At 28.4% G+C, this 25613-nt stretch overlaps 1 protein-coding gene and 1 pseudogene across 1 annotated transcript in view; both read left to right on the forward strand.

Moving 5' to 3' along the window:
- Positions 1 to 25613, forward strand: part of LOC111030309 (hemicentin-2-like) — a 312599-nt gene that overhangs the window by 217578 nt on the left and 69408 nt on the right. Inside the window, exon 4 of the mRNA XM_022309733.1 lies at positions 9719 to 9820. Coding sequence (XP_022165425.1) covers positions 9719 to 9820 — 102 coding nt within the window. The remainder of the gene's footprint in view (positions 1 to 9718; positions 9821 to 25613) is intronic.
- The window catches only part of LOC111030308, a 7709-nt pseudogene continuing 3160 nt past the window's right edge, over positions 21065 to 25613 (forward strand).

Here is a 25613-nt window from a genome sequence, read left to right on the forward strand (position 1 = left end):
TGAGGCCATTAGCTGTAGGTTGTGGTACTGTAGGGTTTTTGGGACTGTTGGGTTACTGTAGGGTTATGGAACACGTGTGTGTTTGTTTGGCAGAATTTCTAGTGGGCACCCGTAGGTTTCTGCCATACCCGGTTGGGGGATGGCGGCCTCTCTCTCCAGACACCGTGACTGCCCGGAGAGAAGTGCCACCCGTGACCGAGATTCGAACCGGCGACGGTGCGCGTTGCGGCCGACGCGTTATCCACTCGGCCACTCCGTCCCCCAATAAATAATAACTGAAGAACTACATTTCGACCAGAAAGAATAAAAGAAAATCATATTTGAATGTTGCAGCTGAGTGGATTCTCATTAACGCGAGTAGGTAAACAATAATGTGTCATTTGTTGATAGTTCGATATTAATTATGTCATAGCATTTGTATAGATTGTAAATAAGAGTAATGAATGCTATTTCTGAAAAAAGAAAATTTATTATATAGTAGGTATTTTAAAATGAAAAAAATGAAATTCTGATAGCGAATAGAACATTTTTTTTTTGCTTTCATTTTATTATTATTATTATTTTTTTTTTTTTTTATCAAAGATGACCCTCCGAATTATTGATGTTTTACCCTGTCGCCCACAGACATCGTTAGGCAACATTATGAACCTACCGTTTTATGTGGACTGTGTTACTAAAATATTATCCTGCAGTTTCCCTTGCGAATCACATTATTATTTTTATTATATATTACGGAATTCTTGGATTAAAAATCTGAGCATCGGGGACCTGCCAGAAATAAAAAAACTGTTAACCTAAGAGCAACGAATAATGCAGAGATTATTTGAATGATTCTCATCGTACTTAACGATAATTAAGAGTTATTTCTATAATCTAAATGCATATTAAATATACATAACTAAAAGGAGTTTGGATGTTCGCTGTTATTTTTTCTATTTTATCAGAACTGGTATATATAACACTATCGTCCGCGTACAGAGTTATTTCTGTGTTCAGTGTTGTGGGGAAGTCGGAAATGCATAGGTTGAAAAGTATTGGAGATATTTTTGGAACTTGTGGTACACCTGCATTAATTTGTTTGATATCCAAGTTATTGGTATCTATTTGTATAGAGAAACTGCGAGAATGGAAAAAGATCTAATGATGTTGAAGATTATAACTGCATGGGTGAAGGAATTATCTATCTGTGGCACAAGAAATTTCTGAAATAATACCTATCGTATTGGACTATTTCACTGCATTAGGTAAAGATTTAAAAAAAAAAAGTATTTTCTAGATTTAGACTTTCGAAATGTGATTGAATAAATGCAAGCCAGGCAAGTTGATTATAATTTTTAATTGAGTTAAGTTAAATTGATAGAAAATATTTTTTTAAGTTTAAGGTTAATAGTTTTATAATTTTTTTTTTTTAACTCAGTAAGTTAAGTTAATATGGAAACTTACAATCAGCTTATCTAAGTTAAGGCATTTTTTTATATATATTACCAGTTCCGTGATTTAAAATAATAAAAAATAAATGTCTATGTAATATGTATCATCAATAACAGGTAATTGTATAATATGTACTATTAATTATTTGGATTATTTAGGTAATTTGGATTTTATTAAAAGTAGTTATTTATTAATTGTATATCAATGAAAATCAGTTAAGGTAAAAATTAAATTTAAAAAAATAAGTTAATAAGTTAAAATAACTGTTATTTTAACTTTTTAACTTGATTAGTCATTAGATATAAAAATAAATTTTACAGTATGCAGTCTTGAAGAAACTTCACTGGAATACGAAATAATCAACTCTTTTATTAAAACATGAGGATTTTTTCAAAAAATGATTGCTAATATTTTCAAAAAACTAAAAATTATACTATCTATAGTTTTCGATGTCATAATTATGAGAACAAATCAATGAATTAAACAATCTGAACATGAGAAAATGATAAATTCAAAAATTCGAAAACAAACAATCTTATTTAATAAAATTAGTGATTAGTTCCATCATTCACCTAATTTGTGACATAATGTTATATTTAATGTTTAAAGAATTAAGTTTTTTTTTTTATAAAATGTTTTAAGTTTAGCCATAGAAAATTAAAGGTATAAAATATAATTCTAAATATTAAATACAGACTATAAGGTATACTAGAATATACTACTTTAGGGGCCACCGGGCTTTTAGAAAATACTCTAGTTTACTGTGAGTTGGAAAGGCGAGGAACCTCTGCAACAAAACTTTCAAAATGTTCGTACCACTCTATTTTAACATTTTCTTAATAAAGTTACTATAAACATTAGCTAAAAAAATATAAAAACATAAGTGAACGTCCATTTGTCAATGTTAACCTTACTCTAAAGTGTTCGTTTAACTATTATTATTGGCAGATCAATGAAAGTGCAATTATTTTTGCAAAGTCCAACAATTACCGTTATATGCATGCGTAAGGACACTGACGTAATATATTATATAAGAGTAAAAAATTAACAACCTCATGTGTTCAAGTCGTTGTATATTCATGAGGGTAGATAGTCGACTCTTGTACATAAACAATAATTAATGCAAGGACTGATTTCCACCCGTTTAAGACACAAAACCGTTTTATCAAAGTCTTCCAAAGCCGTTAACCATTATGTTTACCAACGAAAGTGTCTTATATGCGTGACTGATGTCCTCGCCATATTTCGTTGAATAATTTACAGGATGCAAACACATAATATTCTGAATATCGATTGAGTTTGGCATGTAGGTAATCATTGTTGATAGTAATGATTACATGAGCATTAGGAAAACATCTAGGAAAACTGATCATTTTTTTTTAAATCAGCCGTAAAAAATAAAAGTTTTTGTGCAATTCAATTCCGTTTAACAATTTTTATTCTACTAAAACTTTGAAACCTAAAATACAACCACAGTGTTGTTGCCAAAATGCTAAATAGGCTCACAACAAGGGTGCATTTTATTTATTAACACTCTTCAGCTCTAGAACGATGATTGGACGGTGAAAGCTGCAATTTAAGAAAACGACTCCTTTTCCATGATTTAATTAACATTTCATATAATTATTTTACATTGAGGAATACTTTTTTTGAAAGTTAAATACATGTTAAGCTACTACCTGTACAGCTTTATATATTATGTTACAAAATAACAATTTTTTGCATATCATAAATTCACATAGTAAGAGTTTTATATTTATACAGTTATTTCAAGAGTTATTTAAAGATCATCCTGCAGTTTGAATAAAGTTGAATTTGATAAACTTAAACAATAATTGGTATTAAATTATATTTCAATGTAACTCTATGTACAGTAAGACGTTAGTGCTCATACTTTCTGTTTTAATAAAAAATAATATTATTATGCCCATGACTGTATTGAAAAAAACTTCATTTTTTAAATATGTTTTTAACCTACATATTTGCATTATGTTTAAAATCACAGCAATCATTTAATTTGTATGTATTACAACCGTAAATTATTTATGGATGCAAAGGGTGAAAAAAAATAAGAAAATAATTTATTAATTTAGAGAAAGTTTATTATAATTTATAACTCTACTTTCAACAAGTGTAGTATTTTCCAACCTACCTATGGGTATTTGTTTGTACTTATGTATTGTTGTTTATTTAAATTAATAAAAATGCATTATACCGTACACTCTTGTAATGTAAAAACTCAAGAGGATCAGAAAAATTATATATTATACTTTGATACCCGATATATGAACAAATAATATATAATAATCATAAAATATAAATCAAATTGAATCTAAATTATAATAAAGCAATGAAAATATATATAACAAAAAATATTTTACTAGATATAGAAAATAAAATACTTTAGGAATATCCTATAGGATGGCCAGTGGCCGGTGGGAAGATAATTTTTGAGAACAAAGATAAGATAAATATATGGGTCGAATGAAATGGGAATATATAAATGCAGAGAATTGTATACGAACAACCAAAAGCAAATAACAACCCTTAGGATAATGGACCAACAATACATGAAGAATGATTTGGAAAACATTACCATAGAAGTTTCATTGTACTATTAAACAAATAAATAATCGTTGAATCTTGTTTTAAATATGTTTAAGAGCAACGGTGTAAAATAATTATATTATTTAACTAAGTTATTTTAAATTATAATTATGTTACTGAAACGAATTACGCCAACAATATAATGTAGATTTAGACATATAATATTTTATAAAGTATTAGTATTTTAATAATTTAAATATTGTGATTTTGGTTACGTTTTCAATCTAAATAAAAATGTTATTTCGATTTTAAATAATCACAATTTTACACTATTAAAATTGTATATATTATGATACAATACAATTCAATAAATATTATGTAAGTTGCTTTAGGACATAATATTATATATTATATAGGTATTAAGGATTTAAACATAATATAATGATAAAATTACGTTTTGAAAAAATTATGAACTATTTAAAATTGTACATTAATAGCATTATAAATAGATTATACTATTATAAATATGCAGAAAATGTAAATGTTGATATCAAAGTCCATACGAGAGTTGATGGGCTCTGTGGAATGGCACGTGCTTTAAATTTGAAAACAATAATAAATCATTGAGAGGGAAAACTATTTGGATTATTCGTTTTCCCTAAGACATGATCAAGGTTTGTTAAGTACAGAAGCGATTGAACTTTTTTTTGCTGCAGCTCATGGTTTTCTTGATAACAACAAGTGAATGAACTATATTATAATAAAATATGTAAGCAGTTCAAAAACTAAATTAAAAAAAAAACAATGTATTTAGTTCTAATATTCCATTTGTTTTATTGGGTTCTAAACATTTCAATTGAGTTAGTATCAAATAAAAATCAGAAAAAAGGTGTTAAACAAATTCTACAAGTTACAACCCCCAGTAAACTTGTATAGTATTCTATTTCAATAATAAAAGAAAATGTTTATTTTTTTACATTAAAATTAACATTTATAAGGTAATATGCATATTATGTTTAAATTAATTATAAATTATAATATATCAATGATAATTTTCATCTGTACAAACAATTGTCATTCATTGTTTAGTCAATATCAACATTTTATTAAAAACTCATATTACATGTCGGTAGTCGGTATGTAGTGACTAGTAAGTGTAATCGAAGATTTAAAAAAATAAAATAATTACTTCACAATCAAGTAAGTATTTGGGCTTATACCTGTTCTTATAAATGCTTACACAGAAGTACTAACAATATACCTACTATGATTTTGTATGGATATATATTTATAAATAAATAATCATAGGTAACGAATAATTTAAAACCAATATAATAAAATGTTTCTCAACATTTTGAAGATATTGTATCACATTATACATCTAAACATTATTTTAATTTTCATTGTTATAACATTTCATTTGTTTCGATTACATATATTATGGGCAATAAAGATAAATCTTTGAAAGAATACGAGCAAATAAATAAAGGAACATTTAGCTAGTAAACAAAAGTCGTCATAATAGTACATAAACCATTTTATATTGAGGGGTTCGTATACTAATGGATAAAATATTATAGTAAACCATGCAAACATTGAATAACTCTTAAAGTTTCCTATTTGAAAGATGATAAAATATACCATGTACGATGGATTGTGCAGATGACGTGTGTTTAAAGAGGCTTGGCGCCACCAAAGAAAAGCTATTAAATAATGTCCTTAAGACGAAACGGGCGGATAACGAATGAACACGTTTTATGCCAAACAATACGTACATTGCACGAAATATGTAATTTGTAATGAGTTCCGCAAAAAAAACACTTCCAACGAGGTGTATAAATATCGATTTCTACGGGAAATGCGAAAATCAATTACAATAACCGACGACTCTAAAACAATGTCCATAATATACGACCACCTTAATATACCACAAAAATATTTCGTAATATAATACGGTATTTATTATTTTTTTTCTGCCCAATCCGTAAAGAGGATGTTTCACCGGAGTTTTTTTAAGTTCGTATTTTATATTTTATAATTTATCATATTGTATAAGTAGTAATTACCTATTTAATTAACAATTTAATGTACAAATAATATTATTTTACTTTTCATCAGCTGTAACTTTTTTGATACCAAATATGAAAATGGATTTTTCGTACTCTCTAAAATAATGTTTTATTTAAATTGAGTTACTCGTGTATTTCCTTCAAAACCAATATACATAATAATATTATACTTGGTATAACGATAAATCCCTATTATCTGTAGGCACGTTTACATTAAATATTGGTTGATATAAACTGAATAGCCTTAAAGTCTTCCATTGGCATACAGTTAAATCAAAAATTACTGCTAAAGTCACTACTTTATTATAACTTAATTTATATAACTCGATGTGTATGCACGTATGCCCCGCCCAGCGAGAGAATATGCCGATTTTGGGCCTCCCTACTTGACACCCTATCATCGAGACCGGTTCCACTATTGTGGCAAGGAGTAACCTTGGGACGAGCAGAAAAACCGATTCACGTCGGGCCGTGACGTGTTCTCAGATCGGACAAAGTATAATATTCAACTTGAAGAAATAACTTCAATGACTTTAAAATTCATATTATTCAAGTTGTGTATGATTTGATTTGTAATCTTTTAGAGATTTTATACGTACGTTTATAAATTCTAAGAACTGATTAATCAACAAAAAAACATAAAATAAATACTATTCTGAGAACTTGCAGAGAACTAATGGAGTAAACTTGTATTATAAATTATTTGCTAAATTATATTATGCTATTATTTGCTTTAAATTATACGATGCCTTTGTTGTTTTTATTAAAACATATTGGATATTTAAGTAGGTAGTTAACGATACAAATGATATTTACTTTATGGTTTAATTTTTTAGCTGAGCGTCTTCTATAAGCTTGTACAATTATTTTGTAAACAAACTAAAAATAATATTACCGCACACAACTTAACAGTCGAGTTTGTGATGTAATTATAATATTAAAAAGTCATAACCATAATCAACTAATTATTTCATTAATTAAAATGGACCTATTAGGTACTGTACCAGAATTTACGTGGTTATTTATAATCAAAATAACACATATTATACTGGTATACCTCTGTTACAACATTGAAATGAGCTCGTTTCTTATACGTTGTCGTAAGTCTCGTGTAAATTATTATTTGTATATGTTGAACTTTAATTAACGGTTTAATAACCTAACCAAGTAGAAGTATTGTTGTAACGAGATTAACGAGTGTTGTACAAACTCAAAAGTCATAACGGAACTACACACTTTTTTACTACTAAACGTTATAATAGTCGTTATTTCAATTTATTACTCGGCTAAAAATTCAAGATAACTTTTTTAATTATAATAATATGTCCTCTGTGTTTTTTGTTTTTGACTGGATAGCGTGTCAACACAAATAGCGCTTCCGGATTCATAGAGATGTTTATTTAGAATAGGTTTAATTGTCTTTTAGTATGTTATGTACCTAATGTTAAAGTTATAATTGTATTGATAAACTATAGAATATGAAATTATAATAACTGTTAGTGCAATGATATATTCTCGAAATGACAAAATGTGCTTTATGGATACAACTTCGTCGTAAACTGAAAGATGAATACAAAAATTAATTACTTTTTTTTGATTGATAATCTCAACAATGTAGATATTTTGTGATTTAAAAAAACTACAAACATTTGAAACAATGATTTTAATATTTTTATAGTATAGTCAAGGATGAAGCTAGTTTAAATTAAAATAATATGTTTCATAGAGTAACAATTGAGTATAATATTCAATACTTACATACAATTTTACTTTGCTTATTTTGAGGATTTGGGATTTTTAGTTAATTTTTTGGATTTTGTAAAATTGTATGGCATCGGCATGCTATAGTTTTTTTAATGGATAGTGGTATAGGTCTTAATAACTGTTTATTATAACTCAAAATGCATGTAATATATTAAATAATTGTGCAAAGTTTGTTGATGTGAGCTAGTACAATTTGTGTAATTCAAGAATCATGACTACACCAGGTGGCAGAAAAATACAAGACAATATTCAAAAATTGCTGTACCTTTTTAAATTAAAAAAAAATATTAAAAATACGAGATCATAATTATTTTTTAATGTGACGCTCACGGGCATATACTATAATTACGTTGGTTGCCTATAAAATATTATTAACTATAATGAGGTTCATGGTTATAGTGCTTCATTTAACCTCGTCGAAATGCACCTATAGACATTATATTACAATAATTTAACCACCAAAATGCCGTTTAATAAGTTCAAAAATTAATTTATATTTTATTCCTTTAAAGTATGGATTCTTACCAACTTTTACTTATAACTACTTTAGAAAGCCAGAATATTTTACTAGCAGATTCAATTAAAGTGTAGAAACTGTGCACAAAGCTAAATAAATTAAGTTAGTGCTAATTCATTGGTACTATAATGACGTTGAGGTGTACTAAAATTGTACAGATATTTTTTTTTAAAGCAAGTTTTCATATAGTTGTATAAGTTCGGTTAGGTAATAACTGATTACCTTCGGAAATTTCAAAAATATTAGAAACAACATTATTTTTCTAAACCTATTTTGCTTATTTTTAGAGTACAATTATTACATACATAGTTTATAGTTTATCGGGACATACTTACTGGCTACTGGGTAATAATACGTGTGCAGGGGACGATGTCTTAATTTTTACGTCAGAGCCGCACTCGTGATACTAGTCATTTTATAAGCCAAGGAAATTATAGTGACATGACTGCATATTATATTTACTATGGCAGTATGCATTACCAAAATCCGGGATGCAATCAAAATAGGTACCTAACTTACTCGGACGTACGAAAATTAAACGTAAGACATAATTTATAACCAACTAACATGCAATATTTGAGCATAATAATATATGAAGCCATGTAATAAACGCGATAAAACATGTTTAAATTATAAACCTTACATATTTATTGTTATTGCACTGCAATTGAAACAACTATAGTTAATATATAAACATTTTTAATGCCCAAAATAATTTATAATAGTTCGTATTATTACTATTACAAGACAAAATGTACTGGTAGGTTCTTAAAATTAACTTTTATGTTATTCAACTGAAACACTTCAATGATGTTATAATATAATATGCAATGATTATAATATCACGATGAACAATTAACATGAATTATTTATTTTATTTATCGTAATATAGCTGCATATAGTAAGTCAGTAATTATTACTTGATTGATTCCATTTTAATATAATATTTTCACTATATTTTTACTCAATTCACAACTGTTTAAGTAAATTTGAGAGTTAATTTTTTTTTTTAACATTAAAAAGAAACAAATTACACTTTAGGAAATTATGTAAATATTGTGTATTTTGGAACTGATTGAAAATAATTAAAAATTTTGGAAATTCAGAGTTGTGTCAGACTGTTAGCACCTGGTATATAACTAACTAGGTACCTATACCTACCTACTTTAAAGAGTACTATACTATATTATCAATTGTAATAATGAATAAGTAGTATGGTTATCTTTATTATATATTTTTATAATTTATAATAATATATAACACAGGTAAGTCCCATGTAATTCTACCACAGACTTTTAAAAAATCATGCTTTATTAGTATAAATACAAAACCATGTTACTGTGTTTTTTTATTTAAGACATTATTCATGATCATAATAATCATATTACAGGTTTCCTGGATTCGTAGACGAGACTACCGACTACTCACCGTAGGGCTATCCACATACACAGAAGATTTGCGGTTTCAATCTCTGCACCACGTTCAGACTGGGGTGAGTGCACACTTTTCATACCCATGGAAAATATAATCTTTATGTTTAAAGCATTATTCCAAAACTTATTAATTATTTATTTATAATTTTTTTTTACTGATACAATACCCTCGACAACATGGACCATTGGGCTTACAAATAATTTAAATCGTTTTCCAAAATTATTAATTAAATATAATATATATGTACTATTCATTATGTTTACAAAGACTGATGAGGATGGTCATTATAAAAATGATGTATTATTATTAATGTATAATAATAATGTTTTGAGTATAAAGTTTATAGTGTCAAATATAGCGTTAATATAATATCGTATTTCTCTGCCTCTGGCAGTAACTTGTGGTAGACATAATTCGGGCGATGGACAACCTTATAGCAGGTTCCTTCACTAGTTTCTGAGTAAACGGATGAGTATCACAATTCACCACAGTATAATAATATAACAGAAACCACCTATAACACAATTTATTTTATTATGTATTTATAATAGTATTATGCTATTTATTATAGCAATATTAGCTATTATGCCTATTGCCTACTAGCCTGCTAGTTACCTAATACAATATCTGACGAGCAAACAATACGCATTTTTATTATGTTATATTCTTTCAACATTACTCATGTTGTATTGTTGTAGTCTGTCACTTATTTTTATTTGGAATCGTAAAATATAATATTAAGTAAATAGGAGGTAGCTTAGAAGTGCCGAAACTGAGTTATGTGCCTACTTATGTGTGAAATTGTAGACGTTTATCAGGTGGTTGCGTTTAAAATCATGCATATAATTTAAATTTGTTTTGGAACAACCACTATGAGATAACCGCTATGTGTTGCCCGGCTCTTTTATATTCTATATTATGCAATAGATAAAATTGTATTTAAATATCAGATGTTGACGTTATGCTATATAAATTATGTAAATGTTTTTATAGTGCTATGGTTAAATTTATAAATAGATTTTCCACTGTTTATTTCAAACACCCGTTAAATTGTCTTCTTCAAAATCGTATATAATATTTTATTTTGTACATTTAACTGTGTGATTGTTCTTATTTCATACTATTAGTCTGTTGTCAGTTAGACGTTAGTGACTATTGTATATAATGTTTAGAATTTTTAACATTAATAGCTATAAAAAGTCAGCCTCTGCAATCTGCATAAAATGATACATAGATGAAAATAAAAAGTCCCGATGTATAGGTACTGATTAGTGATTTCTGGTTCTCAGCAGTCAGCGGTTATATCTCCTGAAAAATATGTATTACAATTTACAAACCTCTCCATAGTATTTTCACATTTTAAACAAATAATGTAGATTAAAATAATCAAAACAATTTCAGATAAATATTGTGAGTAGGTATGTAACTTACTAAATAACTATACTATTACTGTATTACCATCTACCTATATTGCTATATGATATTATAATTATTACATTATATTTGAATCAATAATTATCTAAATAATTCTAAATTAAATAAATATAACACGCGTTATAGATAGGTATATTTTGTAGCTAGGTACCTATATCGTCGAAACTCAAGTAGGTTAGTGATTAATATTTTATAAATGTAATGCATAATATAACTGGTCTACTGATTTTGTATCTTGTATGTCGGCATTTTTATTTTTTTTATGCATATATTTTTAATAAAACTCAACGGTAAATTTATGAGAGAAACATCCAACATCTGTCGGAGCTAGAGTTAGTTCATTGGGTAACTTGTGAAATGCGTATTGCACACATGGTTTTTTTTTTCATTTTACAGGTGTAATGTATATAATATTCCCATGCAAACTCGTTTACCCGTCATAGCGTCATACTATATGTAACCTAATATACTAAAATGTGTAGACTATAGTTATAGGTACATAATGATAATGTAATAGCGGCAGACTTACGACTAATTGAATTCGTGGTCGAACAATATATATTTCTACAAAAGCACGAGCTTCACAACAATTTATCAAAAATTACCCAGTGCTTACCTATACATTATAGGGCATATACGTAATCTTTTCGACATTATACACTTTATATCGGTAGTCTATTATCACGATAAATATATTATAATCAGCAGTGGTTTCAACAAAACTTAAAAGGGGTGAGCGAATTTAGTACCAGGGCACATTTCAGGACATTTTTTAGCAATAATCTTGGATGTCCACTTTTTTTTAAATTTAACTGAATTTAATGAACTAAAATAGTTAGTAACCATTATTAATCGTAATAAAAAAACACATTATAAAATCAATAGAAATAACCAACCTTAATATTGTAAGTACAACAAACTTTATAACTAGATATTATTATAATATGTATTATTATTTGACTATGTATACGCCAATATATACATGTCTGCCCAGCCTGCGGACAGTGTATTCAAAGTTAAAATTGATAATGTTTATTAAATAATAAGTCTTAAAAACCACGTAAAATATTATTTTTTGTATTTAGTTATGATTCAAAAACCACGAAAATAATATATATATTTTTTTATTTAGTTATCATTATATCATTAAATTATACCTAAATTATACAGCAATAAGAAATAAAGACAATATAAGCAATATAAAAACTTTCTAATTTTGTATAGATGTTTGGAATATTGCCCTTGAAAATGTTATTACATTGTATTAAAACAGTAATAGTTACTGTTAAATGTATAATGTAAAGGTATAGTATAATTAAATAAACGAAATCAAAAACAATTTCAGACAAAAATATTCTTTAACAAACATTCACAAATGGGCCTTTGATTGAAACTGTAACATTTCTATATATACATATATATTTATACACCTATATATGTCATAATATATTTTAATGGAATTCAAATGTAATTATGTAAATAAAATAAAAATGTCGTTTTGAACTAACAAAAGATGAGATAATAGTTCTAAAAAGTAATTCTTGGAATAAAAAGTGGTATAATGACAATTGACAATGCTTTTGAGTTTTGACCACCGCATAGTTTTGAGAATTAACTTCCTTCCGGTTTACTTTTACTTTAAACGTAAACAGAAGTTCAAAAGAGCACTTCTAACTTGTTTATAGCATTTTGTATTCAGTTTTATAATATGATAATGGTTAATCATAATACATAATACATAATCTTATATTCTTATGGTTGTTTTCATGTTGTATTATCATACAAAATCTTATTAGGGAGATACTTATTAATTATTAAAGCAAAACGCATATTATAATATTCCGTTTCCAAAAAAGTTATAACAGAAATTAAATAATATTATGTCATTGAATATTTTAACACCTAACTTTTACTAGTCAAGTATATTCAAGTAAGACCATGGTGGCACGATTTAGAGTGCCTATAAATGTTGAAGAAACTTCACAAAATCTAGAAAATATCCATATAAAATGGAACAAATCTATGATAAACATTTTGATAAAATTACACCATAATATTGTTTTCAGTTAATAATTATTATATCGCCAGAGTGCTTTATACTAATTAGTATATAATATTGAATAGCGTTTCATTTAATATAGGACGTAATATTATTATTTAAAAATATCGAGAAGGTAGTGATAGGTATACAAATTCTGTGAGTGGTGGTAAATTATTAATTTTGGACATGATTATGAATTATATTTAGTTGGGACTTAAGGTTTTCTTGAATATTATTTAAATGATTAAATGTATTTATAGCTGAGGAAGTCGTGTAATATTTTTTTTAGAAAGGAAAATAATACATAATAAATAATAATACTTTCTAAGAAACTTTAGGCTACAAAATGGTAGGATTTCTTTTTTTTATAGAGGAATACCTAGAAGAAAAATTGTGGTATATTTCACAACTACGAGTATAAATATTATATTTACATAAATACGAGTTCGCATATACATTGTATCGATGTTTATTTTAGGTACCGTTGTTTATCCAGTGACCCGATATTAGAGCAATTAATGCTTTATCTACCAATATTTAGTAAAGATAGTACCTTAAAACTTATACTACTTATAATTAAAAACATAATATATAAATTAAATGAAAAAAAATTAAGTTATGAAAAATAATTAAGTTGACCTATATTGATGATATGACCTATATTTTTATTTTGTTTTAATAGGTTTTTAAATAGTTTCTATTAATTTATCATATGCAACGATTACCTATAGTCTATACAAACATGAGTTAGATGTTGAAAATAATTCAATTTCTATTGGTAATTACTATTTATAATTAATTTGTTTAAATAAATATATGACTCAACAAACATACGATTTGATTGAATTGGGTATCTTTTTTTTTGTGGAGTAAAAGATTACTGTATACTGGGCACTAGCTTTACTAGCCCACCCATGACTTACATTTTAGCACGAATTTCTTACTACCCATTTACACAAAGTGTGGCGTATATTCAGTATTGTATGTTTACACACACACAAATAGGTCTTGGCTTGTGTCAGACCACACGATGCGTTCTAGCTGGATCCGCTGTGACAAAAAAGTCTAAGCTCACCAATTCTTTAAGGCTCTATATTGAATAAATTAACCTCAAACTGTAAAACTGTAAAGCAATTTAGTGGCTGGTAATCCCGGGAAAATATCGATGACAATTGGTGCAACTAGAATTTTCTGGGGAGTTATGAATTTGAAGAAAAATTATTTTTGCCAGGTGTAACAAATTAAATTGTTTAACTCATAGACTAGCTGTAAGACCCGACATAGCCTGAGAAAAAAAGATCAAATATAAAATACAGTGCTACATAGGTGTATTTCGGTTTTAGTGTACATCAGATCACGAGTAAATCGGTATCAGTGTACCAAGTTTTGTAAAATTATTCATCCTAGATCGTCAACCACAAGTCATGGATTGAATTTGACACTATTGGTATATTTTTTAACATAATTTGAACTATTCCCTAAACTTTTCCGATACCTCTAAACACAATCTCTGAGATTTCCATCAAAATCAATCGAGTAGTTTTTGAATGTATAATAAGCTACAGACATACAGTTGGTTCTAAGATATAGATTTTAATTGAGATCATGTAAACACCATGATTGTATGCATGCCTTTACTTCATCTGCCCGAGTTAGGTTAGTACATCAAAAATACTAATTTCTACTTATTATTATAAGTTGCAATCAACGCAACCGTTAGAATAAAAAAAACGTTTATATTTCCATAGTGAATCTCATAATCCTTGTTTTAGAACCTTTTTAAACTGCGAATTTTGAAAAAATTCATCATAACACGAAATTACATAGTATACTAAATGTCGTACACTCGTAGTTCGTACCCATAGCTTCGGCGGTTCCGGCTATAGCTGACGATGATGAATCAGTCACGACAAATTATTTTATATACATATATATAGATAGTTTATGTTGGAAAATAACCTAAGTTCATATAAAATATTTGACTATATCTCATTCATAACTCATAGGAGGTCAAAGTTTAATAATAATATAATATTCTCACTATATATCCAGTATATAGTGAGTACCCTATACAATATAGATGTACAATATGTCACCTACAACATTATGATTTATGTTACAAATTATTAATGTACCTATAAATTCTACGTGCTACGTAGAACTCGTAAAAACCTTACAAAAAATGTCGGCAGGTCTCAACCTTCAAACAACCCCCTCTCATAGTTGCGCCACAGTCGACGACAGATGAATGGGACTCGTGATGGCTGAATCGTTATGTATGTTTAACTAGTTTAAGGTAATAATGTACAATAACATATAATGAGTAGATCGTTGAACCCTTGGACTTAGGTTTATCTTTATTTGTGTCTACTCTTAATAATCTGTTTAAAATAGCCAATATGGGACAATGGTATTTTGGGGACAGCTGTGTATAAGGTAATATATAATTCGGGATAGTCGAATTGCACTTATTACCTACAAATGAATGGTCGAATTGCACTTGGATTGAAAAATGGTAGTGGTCGAACTGCACTCGTTCAAAAAAAAAAAAATTAAAATGGAAAACCCGTTAAAAATATTGTGAATCGAAAAGAACGCTACGGTGTACTTATTTAATAGCATTATAAATTAGTTAGTGCCATTTAGATAACGCATATAAGATTAATACTTTTATTGTTTACCGTATGGCGTGTACTATGTGTCTATGTAGACCTATGCAAAATACAATATTATTACACACGTTTACGTCGCTGTGTAAATATGAACAGTTTAAAAATTATTAAAAGTGAACGAGGCCGTGACTTAATAGTTAATCGTGTATCAAAATTATACATTTTAGAAAGAAAAATATGTAAATGATGGTGTTAAATGGTGTGGTACCTATCGTGGTTGTCTTTCAAAAGTTTAAAACTATATCTAGATGAATTTTCTAAAGTAATTTTTCGGTTTAAATTGATACATATTCATGAAGAACCACTTAATTTACCTCGGAGAATGATTTCAAATTCAGCAAAGAAAAAAGCCCTTCAAATGCATGATAATTTTATTAAAATATTTTTTTGAGCCCAAGTGCAGTTCGACCACTACCTGTTTTTTACCCGAGTGCAATTCGACCATTAACTTTTTTAAACCCAAGTGCAATTCGACTAAAATAAGTGCAATTCTACCAAACCCATATAATTCACATATAAATACCATAATAACAATACGATTTAGTTTATTATAACTCTTCAGGCCCATAATGCATCAGTAGTCAGTGCATAAACAAAGGCAGTGACTATCTGTCTTATGAGCTATAAAAAACTACATTGTCTATAATCGAATTAAATTATTTTTATACAAGCTTTTGTGAGAAGACTATTTTTTTTATGTATTAGAGACAATTATTGACTATTAGGTTTTAGACACTTGATAGTTTAGCTCAGTGGTTTTCAAACTGGGTGCCGCGGCACACTTGTATGCCGCGAATATCCACTAAGTGTGCCGCGATTTTCTCATAAATTATCGATTGCATAGAATTTTTCATCTAAAAAAAAGGTCAGTGAGCCGTGAAAATTTTTTAGGGAGTACGGTGTGCCGTGTATAATAAAAGTTTGAAAACCACTGGTTTAGCTCCTAGCTAAAGCAAAACGATTGAAGTGGGTAGGTGCCTAGGTACCAGGGGCATGCTCACGGGGGGGGGATGAAGGTGTCATATCCCCCTCATGAACTTTTTTTTTATGCGTAATTTATAGTTATTCGATAGTTTCGGTTTACTCAGAAAAAAATAGTAGTGTGTAGGTAGTTAGTTCATCCCCCCCCCCCATACGAAAAAGCTGAGCACGCCACTACAAAGTACCTAATATGACTTATACTTTAAAAAAGTAAGGTGATGTTAATTCTGAATATTTTAAGCTATACGTTTTAATATGACTCAGTAATATTTTAATATTAAACACTTTTGATATTTTATTTCATTGTATGGCATTATTATAATATGATATTGTAATTTTTTCACAAAAAAAAATTTAAATATGCCCTTTGTAAAGATTATATTGCATATTCAATATTCATATAATACCTACAACGGACGTTTACACAATGTTCTGATATTCCATTCTAAGTTCCATCGTAATGACATGCATAGATTTAAATTAAATATACATTATAATTAAGTTTATAGATGCATGCATACTATATAGAAGACATATTATCAATTAATGTTATCAATTTTATTAACATAATCTATTATCAATTATTTCTTGTTCACTAATTATTTTCACTAATGATTAAAAAATGATTGACTTTGTCAAGATATCTCTAGCAGGTATCAGCTATTGATACTAATTTATTACTATGAATTTAGTTTTTACATTAAAATATCCAAAATTATTTTATTAGGTAGGCATTTATTTTGCATCAATGGTACATTGAACATTTGAACACCATAATATGGAATAAAATCGTATACACTATACAGCATTACTTTCGTAATTCATAACACAAAATTTCATTAACTGATGTTTTTGACTCAATGAGCCATATTTATATAATATTTTTTTCCGTTGTATAAGTGTTGGACTGTTACGCTTGTCAACAATAATAAGTATAAACCTCGGCTGTGGTATACAGTAGGCATCATATTATCATAAAAATAAATGTAAAAACATTGAGTTTACATATTATTAATAATATAATAAGTTCATATTTTTGCTTAAGAGTTGAAGACTATATATAAACATTATTATACTCGTCGGCATTCAATGTAAAAATGTATTTTTTCAATTTGTATTCATTTCAAAAGGACGTAGGTAACAAAAATATGACAGTATAAAAATATGCGTTTGGAATTCGTAATGAATTGTTTTAGATTGGTAATATAGTTTTATTTTCTATGTAGTATTAGTATAATATACTAACTTTAACTAAATGTGTGAAATATAATAATATAAGACAATTATAAATTATAATACAGTGTATTAAAATATTGTATTCTTACATAATATTATATGAATTAATTCATTACTATAGAGTATAGATCCTATATAAGTCTATACTCATCTAGTCATCTACGAATTCATCTATATTTAATTGATTTTACTATCACTGCTGTCTGCCCTATTATTAATCATGAAAAACGATGGGTACGTAACAAATATGCGCGATATTACAAAAAATAATAAGTAGGTACTAGGTAGTACCTAGGTCAATATGTAGTAGGTACCTACATACTACCTATTGACTAGTGGCTACAGAAAACTCGACAAGTAACTACAGTAAGTTGTAAGTCAGTAAGTCACAGTAGTCAGTTGTGACTGGTGGTGATAATAATAAGAATATTATAAGAGTGATGTACTGATATGACAATTGACAATGGTACTCAGACTAAATAATAATATACTCATACTACAATATAACACCCCACAACATTTCATAAACGACCTATCAAATTATTCAAATTCAAAATATCTAAAAAAAACAATGGAATTAGAATCCGAAAAATTATTCAAATTCAAAATATCCAGTACTTGAAACTAGTGAAAACTATTATCACCATCCAATTTGGAATATTGGACTAGCTCACTAGCTATATACTATATTATACACCTACCAAGATTCATTAAAATATATATTTCTATCGGCTTAAAGGAAGCTTCATAACTCGTAAGTAAAAATAAGCCAAAATTCGTATTAACTGAACATTTTTACTTAATTCAAAAATGATACATTTGAATACTCTTAGGTTGAATTTTTTATCTTAAGTTTTAAGCCAAGGTTACACGTAAGATATCATATTATAGGTTTAAAACAGTTGGTAATTCCGCACTCAATAATTCACATAATAATTTTATTTGATTACTTTCAGTTCAACAAAAAAGTAAATTAAATTATTAATTACTATACTAAAGGTTGCTGAATGATGTCAGTCCACTGTTTGATATCCCAGGTTGAATCTGTGTTCGTGGAACATAGACAAAACGCATTCATCTAAAATCATATGTACGTTTTTAGTAATTTTAAAGTATAAACAGTAATCACTTATTACAAAAATCATAGACTAGAGAATAATATTTTTGAGGGTTTGATAGCAATAACTTGTCTAAACATTGTCTCAAAACAATTTAATATCCATTCAACTTAGATTTTTTAAATTATTTTTTAAGCCAAATATCAAGTCAAATAATAATAAAATAAAACATAAAATCGTAAGACCGACAAGTCCAAAATTATAATTATAATTATTATCTTCTATAATTGTATTAATACCTACGTTATTTATTCAAATTCGAAAGATTACTAAAAGAGAAAAATTACTCAAAAATCGTATTTAAAAAACTATTTTACGCGAATACGTCTTATTGCGATTTTATTAATGTTTCTGTAATGCTGTATAGCTCGTGAGTCGTGGATCTGAGAAAAAACAAATATAGCGCTGACATAGCGGAAAAAAATCAAATCCTAATCCATAGATATTATATTTCGATATCTATGACATTATATTATAATAATATTTTATGAAAAATATAGATATAAGATGGTGATATAATTATTTAAATAAACCGAAAACCGAGTAATAATATGTCACATCCATAATACATCGTGGTTTATCGGTTATTACTTATTATTAGGGCTAGGATTTTGTAGCATTTGCATTTTCTTTCATAGTACTCCAGGACATAGCTAATCAAAAATAAAATTCGATTCATTCATCACAGAGTTCAAATATGCAATTTTGTTTTTGCTTTTTTTGCTTTTTCTTGTGATATTCGTAAATAAATGCTTTATTGGTACTTTTTTGTCAGTTTATTAGCTTTTTAATTGGTTTTTGTTAATTATACGCATATTTAACATTTACGTACATATTTATCTAAATTATTATTTTTTCATTTATTTTAATTATATATATTTTGTGAATTCGTAGTGAAATATTATCGCCTTATCGGAAAATATTTCTGAAAATAGATTCTTAGATTTTGTGATTACTGTTTACCGAGTGGGGAGTAGTGGTCACGTAATACGACGTCTGTAATATCATCGTAATATTATGTCTGGACTTCAGACGCAATGAGAACGATATTTATTGACTTGTTTACTATGTCTAAATTTAAAATAATATTATTTAGCATTTCCTAATTATAGGAATTTATATTTATATTCGAGTGCTAGCGTACGGAGTATTGTCGCGACTCGCGGAACCACGATATCAGTAATCGACAATACGTTATGCCGACAAGGCGTTAATCGTTTTTTCCTGTAATTACGTATTCGCGTGTGCTGTTTTAGTGTTATACCTACCAAGTTTGTGACGTTTGTGTTCGAATTGATTAAAAATATTTTTCAGCTAAACTTCAAAATTAATTTTTAAATCTTTTTTAGTTGCATTTTCCTGGTTAAATGCTTTTTTTTGTAGCATTATTGGCAATTTTTTAATTCCTTTATTGTAGGTTTTTAGTGCTTCATTTTCCTAGCCCTACTTATTATTAACGCCGCATTAACTATATTTATATTTTATAATATTATATAATGCTCGTGAGTCATGCACACAACACGGCCATCCATATATCGAATGTATCGAGAATTATTTTATTATTGTTATTACACCGAAGTCCGAGCGCACATGATGTTATCGTGTGGAAAATGGATAAATCATAATATTTTATTATTATATCGACAAATATAATAATATAACGACGCAGTATTGTTTACATTTCAGTATTTTATGACGACGAACGTTCGAAAGTATATTAATAAACGCAATAATAGTAATAATAATAATAATAATAATAATAATAATATCATCTCGGAATAGTAACTCCTATATTATTATTATCGGCCGTGTTATTTTATCTATATTCCTCAGCTCCGTAGGTCGAATCGAGACACGATCGCAGCTATATTATATCCGAAATGATTTTAGCAGCAAGTGACAAAAAAAAAATTACGTGGAAGGAGCGACGAATATAGAATATCATCCCCTCCCCACCTGTACTGATTACAATAACAATTATTCTAATACCAATCGAATAATATATAATAATATTGACATTTCGACAATGCTGGTGAGAAGTGGGAAAACAGCGACAGGTCCTCTTGGGTCTTGATCGTCGGTTTTTGTCCATGCACAGGCGCACAGCACACACAGTCACAGCCGATTGCCTCATTATCGCATTGGCCGCATCGCCGTTTAGCACGCGGCGAGCCAATATTTTAAGTGACTAAAGACTTGGCCAGTGACCTCGCAACTGACCAACTGATAACTTACTGTCGCACCGACTCCCGTCCGAGTTGGCCAACGGTCGTAGACGATAATATTCGTGTACCAGAGCGACTGCACGGTAAGACTTAGATCATAGATAATTATAGTGTACCTGATATAGTACGGTTAAAAGCGTTTTGCCGTAAAATGCCTTAAGCAGCACCTACGCTGTGATGATGTAGTAATAATATATTTTGTAAAAATGTAAATAGGTTTAGGATTATTCGTGACAAGTTGCGTCTGCTGTCTACGTTCAATCGTAATAGTTACCTTTAAAATACTATAAGGAACTACCTATCGGAGAATTTCTGCATTCCATCAATTATTTTTTATTTCCCATGTAAGTACATTTTTAAGTATTTTAAAATTTTTTTATTATAGTTAGGTACTTAAGTATGTCAACATCTTAAATCATATAGGTACTAGGTACATAGACATAGTACGTTACGATCTAAGGCCAACATAGACCCCAATCGGGTATACCTTTATTGGTGGCGAGGGGGGGGGACAACTTTAAATGCAATAACATTTGTTTCTTACATTGTTAAAATTACAGTTTTTAAAGTTTCATTGTACCTACATAGGTAATCTTACAAAATTGTTTAGTTTTTTTTTTATTTTATAGGTAGGTAGGTATTCAGAAAATCAAAAATACACAAATTATTTAGTATTCAAACTTTTACCTATAATATTTTCAATTGAAATACCTAAGGTTTAAAAATATGATGCAGTGTCCCTCTACGCTGTGAAGTTGATCTCACAGCAATTTAAAAATAATGAAAAGTCATCTGCACAATTTTATATATTATGATCATTTCAAGTTTAAAATTTAAAATTAAAATTTCCATTTTCTTTTGCTCAAAATTGTTTTTTTGTATACCTACCTATAATAATTTATTGATTTTATTCAATTCAAACTGATTATGCATAATCAATATCTCTGGTTTTATAATTTATTTTTAAAATAATAATGGTTGCTGGTTAGTTTGCTGTATACGTGCACTTCATGGAAATAGGGAATACTTATTCTGCAAAAATATTTACAATTTTTATTAAAAAAAATATTCTTTATAAGAAGATAGATTTTTTTCACGAATATTTTGATTTTTGGACAATACCTTACTAATTACAAAATCATATTTTACATATTTTATTTGTTGTCGTTATTGCTTTAGAGTTATGTAAATAAACTTTTAAATGCTAAATATTATCACAGAATAAATACACATTTTGACTTAATGTTCCCCTCCCTCTTAAAATAAAAATGGATATTTCATTTTAAATGATATATACCTACCTATTATTTTGTGTTATACTTAATTTAACAAAACATTAATTACCTATTTTTTCATGTTTATTACAAATTACAAATACCTACCGACAAATACCTGGTAGCTCGCCTGGTAGTTTTTGTTATTGCACAAATCGCAATAAAATATTAATTTTAAAAATGAGTCAATTATTTGATTTTGTAAATGGATTTTGAAAATCTTTTTTTTTAACATTGACTTGGAAAATATACAATCTGTAAGGATAATTTACAATAAGCATAGGTATATGAAAAATCTAGTTTATAATTTTATCTTCCTGATTTCATTTATATAAATTTAAATAATTTTAAAATGTATAAATAATAATAAATTATTTAAGAAAAGTAACACATATTTAAAAAAAAATAATAATCCTTCAGTTTTAAAATTGTTTTTTTTTAATCATTTGTAACTGGTAACAAATTATTAATTAGAATAACAATAAATATAAAGTAATTAGGTACCTTTTTAATTTTCTTTATTTGAAGAACGTATTGGAAATTTAAATAATGAAATGAGTATACTATTGAACAATACTTTTTAAAATTACATTTAATATAAATTTACTTTTATAATATTTTAAGTTTAATTGTTATTATAAACCACAAAAAATGTTAAGACATAATTTGTATTATTGTGTATTAAGAAAACACAAGCATTGCAATGGCACAACTAGAGATTAAATCTTAGGGATTCTACAATAATTGCTACAAATTATGAATTGCTCACATAGCTGTTGTGTGGGCTCTGCTCCCTTCTATAAATATAGCATTTCCTAGCATTACATATAACCAATATTTAGATTTTACTATTATTCTCAATACCATTATTAAAAAAAAATCATGCACCTTTTTTTTTGTTGTATTAAAATAATTTAAAGTGTTAATCATAATTTCCTATCCATAGTAGCAATTAACGTTTGTGTTCAATATTGAAATTTATTAAATTATTGGGTTGTGTTCTTTTTCGTCTTGACAATAAAAAAATTGTAGTTTTGAATAGTTTACTTTAAATATCATAGTTGTATTATGAATATCTATATAGAAGCTAACTAACCTGGGACATGTCCAATACGTAATATGTAATTTGTTCACAAAATTGAATGATTCTTAACCATAATTCTGAAAATGCTTTAGCTGCTCTCTTATTTTGAAATGACTCAATGACACTATTAATAATAATTTCGGCATTCCGTTATGTATCCATTTTGGATTGTAGCAATGTACTAATTATGTCTATAACTCTTAACAAATCCTTTAAAACAATAATGACTAAAATTATAAATTTACATTTGTAGTTTAAGTTTATAATAGTCACGCGCGGACAGCCAAGCTGAATGTACACGTTTTTCATGCCTCCGCGTTTGTTTAATGTAATGTCGCTCAAACTTGTCGGAATTTTTCGTTCTTTATATCAAACGACTCAGTTCTTAGTGTAATTGCTGACCCCAGTGTCTACCAGCTGCCAAAACCAGCCTTTATTTGTGGAAATAGATTTAAGTTTACTAAGTATACGTATTTAGTGCATGGTTATATAATATACCTAATCTCACTACGAGGCATCGCCGCGGCGGTGACCTTTGTCCACGCGATTACGATAATAATTAATATTATAATAATATTATAATAATATACGCTACTCGGCGTAATTAATCGACTTCGCAGTCCGTGAAAACTTATCATTCTACAGTTAAACATTTAAATATGACCAGCCGTAATCATAATAATACAAATAATGCAAATCTTAATAACAAGACCTCAAATGCAAATCCTAAACCCAGGTCACCGAAGACACCTGTTAATAGTGATAAACGCAATCACTCTAGTACGTCCAGTTCAGAACCATCGTCACCAAATCTACTTCAACATGTAAGCAAAAAACTATTCGCGACTCCTAACCGATTTGATGTATTAAAACCACCGGAATCTACAGAAGAAACTTTTGAAACTACTGCACAGGAAAAACAGTCAATTGCTGATCCAGATCCAGTTCTCACTTACTCTAAACCACCCCCTCCAATTTTCATACGAGGCGTAGAAGACTTCCCTGGTGTTTGTACAAAACTAATTGAATTAATAGGTGTCGATAATTTTATCTGCAAGTCAACGGCTGATCATTTAAAAATCCAAACTACCAATCCAGGAGCGTATAGAACACTAGTTCACTACTTAAGAGATGCGGAAGCTGAATTCCATACATTCCAGCTAAAAGAAGATAAACCCATGCGTATAGTTATTCGTAACTTGCACCCATCCACTCCAACGGAAATGATCAAAAGTGAACTCGAACTTCGCTTATATGAAGTCAGACAAGTTACGCAGGTTATTCACAGAATTAGCAAAATACCCCTGCCATTATTTTTTGTCGACCTCGAGCCAACAGATCACTCAAATGAGATTTTTAAACTTGAATCCTTATTGCACACAAAAATAAAAATAGAAGAACCTCACAAGCCTAAAATTATTAGTCAATGCCAGAACTGTCAAGCTTATGGTCATACCAAAGCCTACTGCGGATATAGTCCTCGTTGTGTCCGGTGCGGTGATGACCATTCTTCATCTGCCTGTCCAAATTCACGTCAAGACCCAATGCGATGCGCCCTCTGCACAGGTAACCACCCTGCAAACTACAGGGGATGCACAGTTTACAAAAACCTCCAGCAACGTAAGAAAACCAACCTAAATAATCAAAAATTACATGTAAACTCTAGTCATAAGCCTAACAATGTACAAGATAGCCACCCACGCAATACCACTTCCAACAATCCTCCTCCTAGCCAACCTCAAACGTATGCTCAGGCAACTCAAGGTCAACATCCACAATCTAATAT

This window comes from Myzus persicae, unplaced genomic scaffold (genome assembly GCF_001856785.1).
Source record: "Myzus persicae strain clone G006 unplaced genomic scaffold, MPER_G0061.0, whole genome shotgun sequence".
Taxonomy (NCBI): Eukaryota; Metazoa; Arthropoda; class Insecta; order Hemiptera; family Aphididae; genus Myzus; species Myzus persicae.